This window comes from Crinia signifera, chromosome 2 (genome assembly GCF_055691185.1).
Source record: "Crinia signifera chromosome 2, ASM5569118v1, whole genome shotgun sequence".
In the NCBI taxonomy this organism is placed as follows: Eukaryota; Metazoa; Chordata; class Amphibia; order Anura; family Myobatrachidae; genus Crinia; species Crinia signifera.
Genome location: NC_139218.1, coordinates 198,722,956 through 198,741,553, shown reverse-complemented (window position 1 = coordinate 198,741,553; position 18,598 = coordinate 198,722,956). Strand labels below are relative to the sequence as shown.

Genomic DNA, 18,598 nt, shown 5'->3' with positions numbered 1-18,598 from the left:
AAAAGTTCAAATCACCCCCCTTTCCCCATTTCACAAATAAAAATAAATAAAAAATAAAAAAAATAAACATATTTGGTATCGCCGCGTTCCTAAAAGTCCGATCTATTAAAATATAACATTAGTTATCCCGCACGGTTAAAGGCGTAAACGGAAAATAATTCCAAACGCCAAAACTACGTTTTTTGGTCGCATCGCGTACCCAAAAAAAAATAACTAAAAGAGATCAGAAAGTCGCCCATATCCCATAATGGTATTAATTAAAAAGTACACTTCAGCCCGCAAAAAATGAGCCCTCACCCAGGTCCGTAGGTGGAAAAATAAAAAAGTTATAAGCCGCAGAACATGGCGACGCAAATTAGAAAAACCGTTAAATTTTCTATTTTTTTTTTTAGTGGTAAAACATAACGAAAACTATATAAGTTTGGTATCACCGGAATCGTAACGACCCATAGAATTAAGATAACCCATCATTTTAAACGAACTATGAACTCCAAAAAAACCGTAACCAGCGCAAAATTGTGGAATTGCGTTTTTTTTCTTTTTTACCCCACATTGAATTATTTCCTGATTCCCCAGAATATTATACGGTATAGTAAATGGTACCATTAAAAAGTACAACTTGTCCCGCAAAAAAAAAGCCCTCATGTGTCTATATAGCCGGAAAATTAAAAAAGTTACGCTTATTTGAACGCGAGGAGGGGAAAAAAAAAAAAAATTAACAAAAAAGGCCTCGTCGGGAAGGGGTTAAAAATAAATAAGTTTTTAATATACTGTATCTAATATAAAGTATGCTAGTGACATTTTAAGGTGTTTTTTTTTATATAGCAACGTAATGTAAATTTAGAGCCCCTTGGGGATGCCTTAGTAATGTTTATTGAATTAATTTACATGCCGATTGGATCATAGTGGATATTCTCTGTGGCAACTGAGGGCCAAAAATAATTGCTCTTATTGAAACAGCATATTATTCTTGTATGTTATAGTTCCCACTGCTAAATTACATTTAGCAGACTGGTTGTTCTGTACTGCATTAAATGTCTCATTTGGAATTAAGATCAAACCCAGATAAAAGGTGCAAATTTGCATATGGACAAACAATGTTGCAATGCAAGGGCTGCAAATGACATTGTTTGCTTCCATGAAGGGAAAATATTGCCTACCAGAGCCTTGCATATGGAGCTCAAATACTGCCCTAATTCCCAATTACAATTTAGTGTTGAGTTAGGAAGAGCTCTCTCATAACTTTAAATCTATTTAAATATTCCCCTTGGCAAAGCAACATGGTTCTGACCAGATGCGATTTTTAACCAATTAACATGTACTTTAATAATTGGCTTGCACAGCAATTGAGCAGTGATTTTATGGAGGAAGAATGAGATGTGGAAAAATATATATTTAAAGGCTAGAAATGGACTATAAGTTAACAATTTAGGAGTATATTTACTAAAGGTTAATCGATGATGGGCTTTCAGGGCTAAAAAAAACATACTGTACTAAGTTTTAAAACCAAATGTAAATAATAACTTCTGGTAGTAATTGTGTGTTTTAACTAGGGATGAGCGGGTTCCCAAAACTTCCCGATCCGAGGCGGTATCCGAGTCCGGCTTGGGTTTTCCCGCCAGACTCGGATCTCAGATCAAGGCAAAACATCATCCCACTGTCGGATTCTAGCAGGGTTTTGGATCCTATATAAGTCTCCACCGATCAGTGCCATCTTCACTCCAGCATTGGAGAAGCTAGAGGACCGACCTCTGCCTATGTGTATGCATGTGGTGTGGGGCAGATTCTGGGTGGTGCTGTCTTGGAGTGTTGTACTGGGGTGTAGTCTTGGGGTGCTGTTCTGTGCTGTACAGGGTGCTGCTGTCCACCTGTGCTGGCCTATTTGTGTTTAGGGCTGTTGTTCTGTGCTGTACAGGGTGCTGCTGCCATCCTGTGCTGGCCTGTGTTGTGTTTAGGGGTGTTGTTCTGTGTGGTAAAGGGTGCTGCTGTCCTTCTGTGCTGTACAGGGTTGCTGTCCTGTGTGTTGTAAAAATAAAGGGGCACTGTCCTGTGTGCCGTAGAAATAATAATAGAGGGTTGCTGCCCTGTGTACTATTTCTGTAAAGGAGTGCTGCCAGGGGCTGGCTGGCAACTTTTAGCCTGGGGGGAAAACATAAGAGAGTGGCCCTGGAGGGATAGAGGGCAGGATGCACCAAGCAGTAATGGTACATCCTGCCGCCCATCGTCACAATACTCATCGCATATCTACTGACATATGCGATAAGCAACACAAAGTGATAAGCGCTGGCAACTGTGATCCCCAACATTGCCTGGACTTCCGGGTTTCTTACGTAGAAGTCCCCCTGCGCATGCGCACAGACCCAGGCGGCCACAGGGCTTCCTGGGAGGAATCCGTTTTGAATCCCTCACACAGCAGTGCTATTGGAGCAGCCCACCCCTGAAAGGGAAAACACATGTGTGAGAGAGAGACATAGCGCGAGAAAGAGAGGGGGGGGGAGATATAGCGGGAGAGAGTACAGTGGAGGGGGTGATAGCAAGAGAGAGCGCAGGGAAGAGTGAGATAGTGAGAGAGAGAACAGGAGAGAATGCCTTGGATTTGGCTGTCAGAATGCCTTGGATTTGGCTACCTTGTAGTTATGATCCCCAGTTGATCACAGGTCCACTCCAGCCTTCTCCAGTCCATCCTGTGCGGTATAGGAGGAAGCAGGGACCAGAGGAGATCAGTAGAAGACAGGAAGAGAGTTGGGGGCGGGGCTACTGCAGAGCTGGGCAGGAAGCTGAGCTGGGGGCCTTAGGAGGGAATTTGTCCGGCTGTCAGTAGTTGAACTTGTCTGACAGTCAGTGCTGCTGCCCTTTGCTTGGACACACTGTCACTGTCAGCCCAGCTCTGGCACACAGAGCTGACTGAGCACAGGCTTGCACAGTCTCCGTCCGCACAGTGTGGTAAGGCTGCCTATGCGCGGCCCTATCACAGCTTCCGTATTACCAGCAGTCTGTGATAAGGCCGCACATTGGCAGCCTTATCACACTGTGTACATAGCCTGCCCTGCATGGTGGATTATGCCTCCGGCTGCTGACGGTGACAGTCCGATCGCAGCCGCAGGTACAGAAACCGCTGGACCACCAGGGTACTTCTTACTAAAGAGGTGGCCCACTGGCCCTGTACACCAGATGGCAGTGGCCCGGGGGGCATATGGCACCCTACCCCCCGGCCGAGCCCGCCCCTGAGTGCTGCCCTGTGTGCTGTTAAAATAAAGGGGCACTGTCCTGTGTGCAATGTAGAAATAATACACAGTTGCTGTCCTGAGCACTGTTACTGTAAAGGGGTGCTACCCTGTGTGCTGTAAAAGTAAAGGGGCGTTGTCCAGTTTGTGCCGTAGAAATAATACAGGTTTGCTCTTCTGTGAGCTGTTACTTTAGAGGGGTGCTGCCCAGTGTGCTGTAAAAATAAAGGGGCACTGTCCTGTGTGCTGTAAAAATAAAGGCACGCTGCGCTGTGTGCACTGTAAAAATAATAAAATAGGGTTGCTATCCTGTGTGCTGTTGCTGTGAAGGGGCACTGCCCTATGTGCTATAAAAATAGAGAGGCACTGTCCTGTGTGCTGAGTAAATAAAAGGCGCACTGCCCTATGTGCTGTAAAAATAAAGGGGTGCTGCCCTGTCCTAAAAAAATAAAGCGGCTCTGCCCAGTATGCTGAGTAAATAAAGTGATGCTGTCCTGTGCTGTAAATGGGTACTGTCCCATGATACTGTCCTCTGCTATTAGGGGTGCTGCTGTCCTGTGCTGTTAAGGGTGTGGTATTTTAACTCCAGTGGTGCTACCCTGTGCTGCAGTGGTGGTGTGTGTTGATACAGAAATGGAGGAGAACACACAATTTTAATATCAGGGACCACTTCCTAGTGCTGAAGCTGCTGTCACAAGTAATGACATTGGCAATGCAACGTTGTCTGCTAATGCCGATTCCCAATGTCATAAAGGGCATGTAAAATCCAAGAAGCTAAATGAATAACCAAAAAAAAAACATCTGATGAGAAACATAAAATTGTCAGTATGCCATTCACGACATAAATTGGCATGGAAAGGTCTTGGCCTATGTTCATTACTAGTGGTTCTGCTTTTCATGCAGGTGGAAGCCCTTCTCCCTCTCAAATATTGTAAAAAATTAAGCTGGCAAAAGCACAGGAAACATCTGTGTGTTCTACAGAGAGTTAAAAAATCCCCAAGGAGACTCCAAGTGTGTTGGTGGTTGCAATGTCTAGGCTTGACGTACCTAACACTGGATTGGAATAGGAGGCTCCTTCCACCATTTGAATGCAATCTACAAGAACTGTGAGGAGCACCTCCAGTCCAGTTGCTGATATAGACATTGATGTTACTGTAGAAATACACTCAGATGAGGATATTGGTGTAGCTGGCGCTGAGGGGAAAGTTGACGAGGAGGATTCAGATGGTTATGTGGTTTGTTTAAATAAGGCATAGGTGGAGACAGTTGCTGGCCATGGGGTGAAAAAGCCCATTGTCATGCCTGGGCAAAGGACCAAAAAACGTTTCCATCTGGAACTATTTCTAAATCCGGACAAAACTGTCTTGCCACATGTAGTCTTTGTAAATCCATAATAAGTAGGTAAGGATGCTAACCGCATAGAAACATCCACCCTTATATGCCAACTGCAGAGCATTCATCATAAGTCATTGTCAAGTTCAGAAACGTTGGCTAAGGGCCTGATTCTGCTTCATTTCCAAAAGCAAATTCTCTCTCTTATAGATAAAACCAAATGCACTGCAGGTGGGGAAGATGTAACATGTACAGAGAGAGTTAGATTGGGGGAATAATTGGGTGGGGTTTGTACTGATATAAATATTGCAGTGTAAAAATAAAGCAGCCGGTGTTTACTCTGCATATAAACAAAATAACATCCAAATCTATCTATCTGCACATGTTACATCTGCCCCACCTGCAGTGCACATGTTTTTGTCCATTAGAGAGTGAAGGGAAGTTGTCATTCCAGAGAGGATGTCGAAAGATCACTTCTACTACTTTAACCAAGCAATTGACTGTAAGTATGACAGCAGCCACCCTTCTGCAAAGCAGATTACTGAGGCTATAACCACTATGCTGGTGTTTGACATGCATCCAACATTCACCATAAGTGCAGTGGGATTCAAGCAGTTGATGGACATACTGTGTATCCGGTACAAAATCCCATCTAGAATCCACTTCACTAGGCAAGTGTCTCCACTAGGCTGTACGGAGACACTAAGAAAAGTGTCCTGAGTGTCCTTTAAAAATGCTGTTGTACCCACTGTCCACTTGTGGACAAGTGGAACATGATCAACTAAGGACTACATGACTGTGACAGCCCACTGTGTAGATGTATTGCCTTACACAGCAACAACTGTAAAGTCACCAGTAGCAGCATCTCACAAATGGAAATTTGTTCCTAGGCAGGCTAATCTGTGTATCACCGATTTCCGTAAGAGGCACTCCACTGAGAACCTCTTAGAGAACTCAAGGACATCATTGCACAATAGATTACCCCACTTAGACTCTCCTGGGGATTTGAGATATCTGACAACGCCACCAATATTGTGCGAGCTTTACATCTGGGCAAATTCAAGCATGTCCCATGTTTTGCGCAAACAATTCATTTGGTGTTGCAGAATTTTTTATAAAATGACAGGGGTGTACAGGAGATGCTGTCGGTGGCCTGAAAAATGTGGGCGTTATGAAGACTGGAGCAACAGCAAACCCTTTTGAACCTGTCCTGCCATCACCTGAAGCAAGTGGTAATAATAAGGTGGAATTCTACACTCTATAAGCTTCAGAGGTTTGAGGAGCAGCAAAAAGCTATTCAAACCTATACATCCACCATATGATATAGGAAAATGAGGAAGCATGCACCTGACTCAAGAGCAGTGGAGAATGATTTCCGTGTGGTGCAAGGTTCTCCAATCCTTTGTACTTTTCACATGTGAAGTCAGTTCAGACACTGCCAGCTTGAGTCAGGTCATTCCACTCATTGGGTTTTTGCAGAAGCAGCTGGAGAAAGTGAAGGAGGAGCTAAAGTGGAACAATTCTGATAAGTATGTGGGACTTCAAGAGTGATCTGTTGAAAACAGAACACTAAACTTTGGCCACTGTTCTCGATCCTAGGTTTAAAGCCATACGTTGTATTTCTATTTCCTGAGTACACAAGTATGCAGAGGTTTAAAGACCTTCTGGTGAGAAAATTGTCAGCTGAAGCAGAACATGACATAGCAACAGCTCCTCCTTCATTTTCTCACACAACTGAGTCTGCAAAAAAAAAAAAAAGTATTTTCATAGCAGAACTACTGGCGGTGATGCAAAGTGAATCAAGAGCACGTATGGGCATTTTATCTAGACTGAAGGAGCTGCCTACAATTTCTGTCACTGCATATGTCACCATTGAAAGTATGATGGAGGATTATATCGGTGACAGCATCCAAGTAGCCTCCAAATTGCCTCTTTTCCCGGCCAGTATAGATATGGACTATATCTATACTGGCAGGAAAAAGAGGCAATTTGGAGGCCCTTGCACAAACTGCCTTTAGATGATCCAAGTTGTCCCCCCTCCGGTGTGTATTCTGGAAGAGTTTTAAGTGCAGCCAGGAACCTTTTGAGTAATCTTTGTAGGAGGTTGCTTCCACAAAATGTGGAGAAGATGTTAATGTTCATAAAAAATTAATTATACATTCCTTCAGGCAGAACAGCAATTTCCTCCAGAAAGAATGGTGGATTCCAGCAGGTACAAATTAATACTCTGTGAGGGTGAGGGTGAGGATGTACACACTGAAAGGGAGGATGTACACACTGAAAGGGGTGAGTAATTGGAGGACATCTTGCCTCTGTAGAGCCAGTTTGTGCAAGGAGAGATTAATTGCTTTTTTTGTGGGAGCCCAAACAAACCAATGATTTCAGCCACAGTCGTGTGGCAGACCCTGTCACTGATATGATAAAAAAAAAAATACAGAACCAAAACCCAAATTGGTGGTTTTGGCAAATCCAATACAGATCCAAAAATTCTAAGGGAGATCCAGATCCAAAACAAAAACAAAAAACTTGAAAAGTGTCTGGTGCTCATCTCTATTTTTAACCCTGAAAGTCCAACATCAGTTAAGATTGAAACAGATTCCAATCTATCAAAATCAAACTTAAGTAAATATAAACCTAATAGTACAATTCTTGTTTTTCAATATTTTTTTTAATATGTGTTTTAAGAACAGTAGTACCAATAGGTGCACTAGCCCTTAATCAATATAATGTACTCACAGTTTGCTAATGAACTAAGAAACAACTAAATTATTTTTTCAACATTTACAAAAATCAATATATGTATTTGGATAAAAATGTTAAACCATTTTTTTTAATTTTAAACAATGAAAGATTAGTTTAATAAACCTTGACTGTTTCTGAGTATCATTTACAAACAGAACTCACTTTTGTGAAGTTCATCGTGCTTATCTTACATGCCAAAGTCACTTCCTAGAATTTACTTCAAGTCTTTCATGTGAAACTGCAGATTAAAGATATGGTTTCACAGCATGCGAGCAATCTGCTGGAGCACAGTGAGAGGCAGGTGTGAGTCTTAGAGTTTGGAGAACTGATTTATCAAATCTTTGTGACAGAGCAGTCTTTTACATTGAAGCGCCTGATCTCCCATGATACTCTATGTCCGCAGAATTTGTTACTCTCCTTGGGCGTTAAAGCGAGCAGTCATTTGCAATTGATTTTTCTTGATGTTGTCAGCTTTTAATGAATTGTGCAGTATCTTTAGGGACAAAAAGAGACAGAATTGTCTTTCTCTAGGTTTTGCATGTATGGCTAACCTTTCTGCAGAAGATGTCCCTGAGTTCCTTATCTTATTAGGGTAACTGTCACAGGGTCCTTTCTTGGGTATAGCATCATAAATCATGGTTTGTAGTTGAGCCAATCAAACCTCTCCATACAATGGTATTTCCAGTTTCACTATCAGAGATTTAGCGCCAAACCCAGTTTTTTATTCAGCTCATTGTAACACAGCTTATCTATTTAGTGTACTGTATGAAAATTTATTTTGGAACATTTGTAATTTTAATCACTAAATATTCATAGTTAATGTCCCCACTTTTATCAAAATGTTAAAATTATTAACAGTTTATTATAAGTTACTGGATAGCTGGGCGCATGAACAGTAACTTCAGTTTATAAAAACAGCTGCAGATTAATAACTCCATGCAACCACACCTGTGATAAACTGTAAAGGTTCACATTAAGGGGGGTATTCAATCTTCGGGTCACGGCAGACGAGCTTGCTCGCCCGCCGTGACCCAGTCCCGTTCTCGGTCAGCTCGACCGAGAACATGCAGGCGGGATTCAATGTCCCACCTGCAGCGGGACGAGAAGGGGGCGTGGCCGCGATTTGCGGCCGGGAAGTGACGAGATGCAGCCGGCAGCTCGTCACTTCCCGGCTGTTCTCGGCAGAACGAGCCCTACAGCTAGAGATGTCGGGCTCGTTCTGCCAGGAAACCCTGCTCAATGCTGTCGGGGAAGACAGCATTGAATAGGGCCCGTCGAGCATCTCCCCCACGGGAGATGCTCGACGGCAATTGAATATCCCCCTTAGTGATTGTCTTCTATAGGGACATGGCCACTCTACATGAACATTAAAAGCTCCTTTTCATTAGGGCGTAACCTATTTGATGCTGTATATTGTGGTCATGGTAGGACTGGGGACACTTAAGGACAGCAAACCTTGCAGCCTAATATTAAATAAGGCAACTTGCTACTCTCTACTCTTTCCTTTTCATGTGATGAGGCCAGTTTTCATTATAGAAAATCATAAAAAATCATATATAATTCTTTGAAAATTGAAAATGCAGAACTACCCATGATTATTTGCTTCTGCGAGACATAGTTTTTGGTACTTGTGTATTATAGCGGCGCCCATCGCATCATATACCATAAGGCATACGATGGTATGCGATGCGATATCGCGCGATGTTGTACAATGGCATACAATTTAAAAATTGAATGACATTGTATATGGCATACAATGCCATACAATGTGATGGGATGCGATTATAAATTGTATAAGCACCCTAATGGGTGCTTACAATGTAAAATGCACCCCCACGCCACCCCCCACTATAAACATGAACGCGAAGCGTGGCGAGCGCAGCGAGCCCGCAAGGGGCGGCGGTACGCGTCCTACGACCTTTTCATACCCCCACTATCCACGTCGGCGTGGAGTTGATTTTATATAGTGTGGCGAGCGCAGCGAGCCACCGAGCCCGAAGTGCGGTGAGCGCACGTGCATAACTTCACAGATATACGCGTCCCCTCGAGGGGCTCGCTGCGCTCGCCACGCTTCGGGCTTGGTGGCTCGCTGCGCTCGCCACACTATATAAAATCAACTCCACGCTGACGTGGATAGTGGGGGTATGAAAAGGTCGTAAGACGCGTTCCGCCACCCCTAGCGGGCTCGCTGCGCTCGCCACGCTTCGGGTTCACGTTTATAGTGGGGGGGTGGCGTGGGGGTGCATTTTACATTGTAAGCACCCATTAGGGTGCTTAAAATCACCCATTAGGGTGCTTGTACAATTTTTAATCGAATAGTCGTGTAAAATCGCGTCGCATCGCATCGTATGCAATCGGTTGTAATACACAAGTACCTAGTTTTTTTTATTCAGACATAGTAAAGCAAAGAAAATAATACCCTATAACATATAGGGGCAGATGTTTAGGCATACTTGTTTATGCTACCAAAATATGATGTCAATTCCCAAGTTTCAGAAGGTTTTCTAAACTCATGGTAGAGTAGACCAGCTTTCCATCCACTTTCTCCGTGAAGTGCATCTCGCAGACCTGAGCTGCAGGAAATCCCATTCAGCAGGAACCGCTTTGCCACAAGGAGGCTGTGTGGGGTCACTCACAGTGGTGTGGCCAGATCCTGCAGAACAGGATCTGGCCACTGCCAGGATCTGGTTGTGCCACACTGTGTGAACACATACATTGAAATGTGTTTGCCCTGAAATCCTGCCACCCTGCTGTCTGGACCAACCACAGTATGCTGTGGTAGAACTCGGCGGCTGTGGCCCTGCCACTAATGTGTGGATGGCCGCATAGGAGCTGGTGTCCAGCCAAACAAGTCCCTCTGAACAGGACTTGCTTGCACCGTTATGTGTGGCCTGGCACTTATTGTGGCCACCCCTCTGCAGCACTGTACAGTATGCTCATGGCCACAATTAAATGATATCCGCCGCAATCCCTGCCGCAACCAGAACCTCCCCTTTTAGTAAATCAGGATGAGTTATAGAGGCAAATCTGCAATTTCACCCAAAGTCACAGATGCAAAATGGGCATAAACTTCATGGGTTCTGACAAGTACTGTGGAGACAGTATACATAATGCCTTCTGAATAATGGTCCACAATTTCCTAATAATCACATTCAACTTCATCCCACATGTGTTTTATTCAATGCAAAACCACTGAACGAGTAGGCTGACTCATTGGGCGGTATTCAATGAGCCAGAATCGCCAAGTTTTATGGCGATTCTGTGTTTTTTTCATGTGTGCCGGCGATTTTATGAGCTGTATAAGCGAATCACCCTATTCAATGACCTATAATCGCCGTTGAGGACCGGTGAATGAAGCACCAATCGCCAAATGTAATTCTCTAAAAATCGCCGTTTTTAGTCTATAGGATTTTGCATGGGGAATCGACGGTAGTCGAGGGGAATCGCCAAAAGTGTATTCAATGTGAAGTTGGCGATTCCTTTTTCTTGTTACATATCGCCGTTCCTCACCGAGTGTCCCTCGTCATTTTTTTCTGGTGAACTTTGATAGGAACATGTCAAATAATTGGTTTTAAGTGTTCTATTTAACTGTGCAAGTGTAATGTATTATTATTTGCTGCCCTTGTGTGATGTGATGGTCGTAGAAGTGCTATACAAATATATATTTAATTTTTTGAGGTATTTTTTTTTTCTCCCACAAAGCACTGTTCTTACCCATGGTGCACCTCACTTACCCATGATTCTCCTCCCCACCTCACTCCTTCGTTTGCCCTTTGTGCAGATTACCCCGATTTTGCCGTCTGCAGTATTGGAAGCGTTTATTCAGGGTAATTTGCATTTCTCTTGCATTTCACTGCATTTTTTTAAACACTGACGACATTACTGACGCTGTTTTGGGAAACGCAGGGTTGGCTGAGAATCGCCGTTAGGGCCGGCGATTCTCAGCCACGTTGAATAGGGTGACTCGGCGACTCCACACGAATCCCCATGCATGGCGATTGGCAGCAAAAAACCGGCGATTGGCTGGCGAATGAAAAAACTGAATCGCTGTGACAAACGATTCAGCTCATTGAATACCGCCCATAATGTTACATCAGAATTAATATGGTAGCTACAGACCTCTGTGTTTGCAAATGATCCGCAAGGCTGGTTACTTAGTATCAGTCAGTCTTGTCTGCAGATGTATTAGGGATTAAAATGGATGCCATCTGAAAACACCATAACAGAGCCACTATTTTTTGTGTACATGAGCCCATACAATGCACTGAGCCTTGTGCTGTGAGGTTAGCAATAGAACCTAAGTGGGTTGTCTGCTCCTGTACACTATTTAAGAAAAGGAACATTACATCTTCCTGTTGTCTGTTACAGTGTTGCTGGCCAGTCAGAAGTTACTGTGTATGCCAGATGATGCTGCCCATGATCATCCAGTATTGCAAGCTGCATGTCTTCCCTGATGTTGTATAATCATGGTATACCCTTGGAAAAAATCTCATCTTGGTTGATAATCATCCACCACCTTTTTCTGGTTATCAAGGAATGCCAAGTGCATCAAGTCAGCCTAAAGGGTAGCAACTTCCAAGCGGACAAAGTCTTTCTTGAAACTCCTGAGTAATAGATAGGGATTTAATGATGTAAGACCATCTGGATATTGATAGTCCTACAACCACCTGAGGCTGGGAGTGTCCTGCGGTGTGAGGATAGGGGCAGTTTGGAGTCCCCCCTGCATTAGAGCAGCAACTATTCAAGGAAGCAGAGGGGCTGGAGGCATGGCCAGCAGTTTACACAGCACTGGCCATGCACCCTATTACGTAAAACTGGGGCATAGCTAGTGGCTTTGGCATCACTGCAAGTCCACGCCCCTTTGGTAGAGGTTGGGAGGTATGCATTATTACGGCTGAGTGGAAGCTCCATGGGAGACCACAAATAGAAAATAACTCTTCTGGATATGAGTATCTGGATAACTGGTTGACAGAGATTAGATAGACAGACAGTCGGTCGGTCAACACTAAAAGTTTGACATGCACAAGGTCGATATTGACAAAAGGTTGATATACACAAGGACAACATTAACAAAACGTCGATATAAGCAAGATATCCACATGACAATGGTCGATACATGAAAAGGTCTACAGTACATGAGTTTTTCCTGATTTGTTTTATTTTTTTCTTTACTTTTTCATACTTAAACATCCACATGGCCTTGATTGGGAATGGTTTCACTGGTTTTCTAGGCATTTGCAGAGCCGAACTTACAGTATGTACACTTGCATTCAATTCAATTGAGGGAGAACCGAATCCTTCAGCTGTATATGAGCACCAGCTGCCGTACTATATGGTAGTGTGATCCTGCTCAAAAGTGATCTCTACCCCATAGTAATCAACATTTTTGAGCAGATTAGAATTTTAGACAGAGGATATGAGAAGGGCTACCATTTTCATCATTTAAATGCTGTGGCAAAGGCAATTTACACTCTATCCTTAATTTAATTACACCCTAATGTGTGTGTTTACTTCAGATGCATATGATTGTCATCAAATATACAACAGTGATGGCATTCAAATTCAAGTTTACTTTGGACTTAAAATGTCATATTATTCTATAAACTTTAATAAAAAACACACAACATTGCTTCTGCGCTCGTACAAACTGGATCCAAAAGTGATAGACAACCAGACGGTTATTTGTTTCCACCTTAAGAGAGCTTCAGTTGATCTATGAGCAATCGATCACCCACAATTAGTAGTTGCATATATGGTGTAGAGATAGCATCTAGACACAGAAGTGTCGAAGTGGCAGAGAAGGGTCATTACAGTATAAATACAAAATCTACATAAGCTGCATCCTGCATACAGAACTAGAGAATGTATAGCACATTAGTACTATAGTCAATTAATCTAAAAAAAATTGCTATTGACAGGATTAACTATACACGGGAAAATATAGGCATGTTTGGCAATTATCCTACCAATAAATAACTGGTTCCCTTGCTTTTTGCCTCTTTAGGCCTCACCTCTTCCAGTGACCCCTTGCCTTCCTCATCAAAATTAGTTATAATCAATACAATGCTTTGGTCTGCTGCTTTACTAGCCAGTCTATTCTACTAATCTATTTACTGTGTAAACAGGAACTTTTCCAGTATACATGACAGGGATCTGCAGCTGCTTTATTCGGTCTTTAGTTAATCCTACAATAAACTAGAGCGATGTCTGCTGAGACCCTGGTTTAACCCTTGTGCCACTAGAGCATCTTATAAATAAAAACTCTGTTGTGCCATAAGATAAATGTCAGAGACGAGTAAACTAACCACTTAAACCTATGTAAATTCAGTGCTAGGTCTACAAAAAAAATTATATGCAGAGTAACGGCATATGTTCATGGACCACATTGCTAGAGTTTAAGGATTTTGAATTAACGGTGACACTAAAGAATAGAAAGAGCGAACAAACACATCCACACAGAACCAAACACTGTTAAACGCACCATTCCACAACCCATCTGTTCAGGTGGTATAGCCACTTCCTGTCCAGAATAATAGGTGTATGATATAGTCTACTCTGATGTAATGATACATATGTTGATTGAGATGCATCCCAAGCACTGATCCCGAGTGGTGTCTAGCTCAATATAAGCAGCAATTGCACTAGACATGTGATGAGATGTTTTAGTAATAAGTAATAGTCAAAATTATTGGTTATAAAGTACTACTATATGCCATCAGCGCATCATTAGATGTAAGGAGCCACCCAGGGCCGGTGCTAGGGTGTCTGGAGCCCTCCTGCAAACCATAAATTTTGCGCCTTTTCACATTGCCATTGCAACAAGCTGCAGCCCGATTGTGGGAGCGTATGCAACATGCGATCCTATGGAGGATCTCGGGTGCATGTATGCATACACCATCTCAGTGCTGTGTCCGCAAAATGTTGCAGGCACTAAAGGTGCCCATACACGCTGCGAGAATCGCATACGTTATGGGCTAGATCGCATCGCATGACATGCATGCAATGTGTGTGCGATGCGATCCGAAAGCAGTACAGTGCAACACATACTTTTTGTACTGTGCGATGCCCGCAGGAGCGCACATCGCATCGCATGCTGCTATTGCAGCTTGTATGGCCACCTTTACTCACATAACCCAGCCCATTATTTAAAAAGTGTCTAAATTAATATAAAAAATCTACAATTATTAAAAAAATTGTTATAAACATGCAAGTAACCATGAGGAAGAGTGGACAGGTCACAGGAGAAGGACAGTGTGTGCGCGGTGCAGGTAGCTGCTCAGCCTCTCCATACTGTGGCCCACTGTCAGACAGGCACTGCGGGTGGTGTGCTGGCTGTGTGCAATCGCTGTACAGGGAGCAGCTCTTTATACTGCCGCCCGCCCACTGTCAGACAGGCGCTGCAGGCGGCGTGCAGGAGGCAGTGAGTGAGGGCTGAGGCAGCTTTAGCAGAGAAGGGAGGGAGACAGTGCCTTTTCAGCATGGCGCCTTTGCAGGAGCTGCTGAGTGGGTAGCGCCGGCCCTGGAGCCACCTAAAGGTTTAACTTTTGTCGATTGGGATGCTTAGCAGCCAAGTTAAGAAGATACAGTACTGTATTTAGAATTTGCTATGCGGTTACCAACAGTAGCGATGTACTGAAAATGATAGCACATCTGGAGCCTTTGGACGTGGGAGAATGCTGTATATAAGGCTGGATGTCATTGCTATAGTAAAGTCTTAAAATGCAGTTTATGGTTCCCTTATGTCATATTTGCTTCAATCTAAGCTTGGAGATATCTGCAGCATATGCATAGTCATACACGCAGATACAGTACAACACATTTGAGAAACAATAGTTCTGTTACCTTCTGTTTCGCTGTTGTTTTGTGTCTATTCTACTAGTGCTGTAAAATAAGCACATAGATTAAAAGAGATAAATGTTGACAGTGAGTTTCATCATCTTCTTGGTCGGGACATGATTGTTATTGACCTGTGTGCTTAGTCATTTTCAAACTGCACTAATAGGCCCCAATGTGGCTGGAAGAAAGCCTGCTAATAGTCTTCAGTGCTGTACAGCCAGATTTGACCAAATAATGCAGTGATCCCTTCTCGACACTTGGCATGGTCTCCACGTATGTGGATAGTTTAAGGGCTTTTTTTTTTAAACAAAATGTATTTTCTATATTTGGCTTAACACTGGCAGTTTTATTTAATCTGTTAAACTGTATTAAATATACCTCCAGCACAATATGATACTGCAAGTACACAGGGGCGGATCCAGGATAAAATGACAGGGGGGCACCATGATAAAAGAGGGTTTAGGTGGGGGAGGGCCAGTGTTAGTGGTGCCAGTGTACATGCTAAGAGAGCGGCAGAGAGAGGGTGGCAATGAGATTAAAAATAGGCCCACCATGGCAACAAAAGTGAAGGATGTAGTTGTGCGCGCGCCGAAGGCGTGCTCTGGAAAAGGGTGTGTGGCCACTCAACAGGGGGCATGTACTTGAGTGTAGTGTACAACACCATATACAACTTCTACACATTATGCTACAAAATACTAGACCCCATTATACTTGCCCCTTACACATGATGCCAAATGGAATGAGCCAAAATTCAAACAACGCCACATGGATTGTGTCAAAATTCACATAATGCCACACGGATTGAGCCAAAATTTACATAATAACACACGGATTGAGCCAAAATTCAGAAAATGCCAAATGGATTGAGCCAAAATTCACATAATGCCAAATGGATTGAGCCAAAATTCACATAATGCCACATGGATTGTGTCAAAATTCACATAATGCTACACGTATTGAGCCAAAATTCACATAATGTCACACGTATTGAGCCAAAATTCACATAATGCCACACGGATTGAGACAAAATTCACATAATGCCACACGGATTGAGACAAAATTCACATAATGCCACACGGATTGAGACAAAATTCACAATACGCTTCATAAACAGGGACATTGTCCACCAAAGGAGCGCATTAAACATTTACACCATAATGTCCATTGCACGTTAAGTTACACGGCATGATGTCCATTATGTATTATGCCAAACACCATAATGCCTATTAAAAATTATGCTACATACAGTAAGTGCTGCTTATCTACATGCTCATTGCCAAGGGTTCCATGCTCATTGCCAGAGGTTCCATGCTCGTTGTCATGTGGGATTACATGCTCATTGCCAATGGGGAATACATGCTCGTGGTAAATGGGGGACAGCCGCCGCCAGGCAGAAGTGATAGCCACTGACAGTGGCAGAGCCTGGCTGTATTCAGAGCACTGCAGGTCCCGGCTATTTGAAATAATACCCATTTCACACCAGAAAATGCATTCCCAGGTTGGCCCCTTTTACACCAGCCTAGTCCCTGCATTTTCTGGTGTGAGGGGGAGAGAAAACCACCCCTCCCCCCTTTAACCAGTTATCTCATTTAACCGGCTATATCTTCGGAACTAACTGACCCATTTATATGAGACAAGTATCATATTGAAGAACTTTTGAGTGGGCTTTGAATGATTTTGGTCCAGTGAAACTGGAACGTTTGGTTCCAGAGTAATCTGCCCTCAAAGAACATGAACAGCCATGAAATTACATTTCAAAAATAAAAATAAAAAATAAAAATCGGTTTACACGCAATATCTCTGGAACCGATTGACCGATATGGACCAGCCTGGTATCATAATGAAGGCCCAGCGATTTGGAATTGAATGACATCAACCACAAGCTCCTGTGATGCCAGGGGGGGGGGGGGGGAACTGGCAGCCGGGTCCCATATTATCCTATGGGGAAAAAATGTTACAGCTTTGCCAGGCGATATCTCCGTTTCCCGGGGGGCTAGAAACATGGGGCTGGGTTCGTTGGAAAGCTCTGGTCCTCATCTACAAAATGAATGACAGGGGGGGCACATGCCCGGGTGCCCCCCCCTGAATCCGCCACTGCAAGTACAGTAAATGCACCTTTTATTTCTTCAGTAACATTACGGTAGTTGTCTGCTGTGAAAATCCATTTCAGGGAGATTGGGTGGATGTTAGAATATAATAGTGTGCTACCTCAGAGCCATCCAGCCACACCAATCCAGGAACACCACACCCATATTACACCAATCTGGCTCTGAGGTGGGACATTATTACATTCTAAAAGTGCGTACACACGGGGCGATATTGGCTGAAATCGCTGGAAATATGGTTGCTGAGCGACCATATTGCCAGAGATTTGGAGTGCTGCTGGCAGCTGCGTGCTTCCGTGTGTACCCACTAATGTTCTCTGGTCGCAGGAGCATGCTCCTGCGACCAGCGGCTTCCCCTGGTGCTGAGCAGGAGGTCAGGGCTGCTGCTCCCCCCCTTCCCCGTGACAGCAGACGGCTACGTACTGCTGCTCCCTCCCTCCTGGTCTCTCCCCGCCCACCTGCCCGTCCCGTGACAGTAGATGGCTACTGCTGCTCCCTCCCTCCTGGTCTCTCTCCCCTTCGCCCCGTGACAGCAGCAGCATGAGCGTCTGCTGCTGCTGCTCCCTCCTCCCTTCGGATCTTTCCCCCCCACCCCGTGTCAGTAGAAGTGTCTCCTTTTCATCGCTGATGAAAAGGAGACAATGAGCATTATAATTGCTGGCGATATATTGCTAGCAATATATCGCCAGCAATCATATCGCCCCATGTGTACACAGCATAACACCCACTAATCTCTTCACTAACACTATTTATTTATTTTACTTACAGTACATTCATTATTTTTGTATCACTTTTTCTAAATAGCTTTGCCTTCCTATCACTTATACTTATTAACACTTTTATTATTTTTTTCACTGGTGTGCTGCTCTGGGCTTTCTGGCTTATGCTAATTTCTGGGGTGCCGCACCCCACACCTAGATATAGCAATATACACCCCCAATATACAGAGAAGTCTTGATTTTAGGTTTGAATCATACATTTGTGCAAATACATGTAACCTAATCTCTGAATTCTATTATCATGCAGTAATTTTAAGACTGGTTACTAATACCATTCAGTGTTATAGATTTACTGTAAATATTCACCATGGGAGTATGCATTTTCTAAACACATAAAAATATGTTATTCCTTCTTAGGTGGGAACATGGAACCCCACTGATGGCCTAAACATCACTGAGGTTGCTAAAGGACGAGGACCAAATGTCAGTGAGTCTTTGACAAACCGGACACTCATTGTCACTACTGTGCTGGTAAGATATAATTGTTATCCAGTAAATAGAAATATTGTTATAGAGATAGCTTTTTACTTGGTTAAATATAATTGCTCGACCTGTAAGACATATTTCTAGCCTGCTTGTA

The 18,598-nt window shown here is 43.4% G+C and overlaps 1 protein-coding gene across 2 annotated transcripts in view; it reads left to right on the top strand.

The window, feature by feature from the left end:
- Positions 1-18,598, top strand: part of GRIK3 (glutamate ionotropic receptor kainate type subunit 3) — a 524,589-nt gene that overhangs the window by 355,736 nt on the left and 150,255 nt on the right. For both annotated transcript variants that reach the window (XR_014470426.1, XM_083173547.1), the window contains exon 9: positions 18,376-18,489. Coding sequence is in view for 1 of the 2 variants with exons in the window: in XM_083173547.1 (XP_083029673.1) it covers positions 18,376-18,489 (114 nt within the window). In the remaining variant the exon portion in view is untranslated. The remainder of the gene's footprint in view (positions 1-18,375; positions 18,490-18,598) is intronic.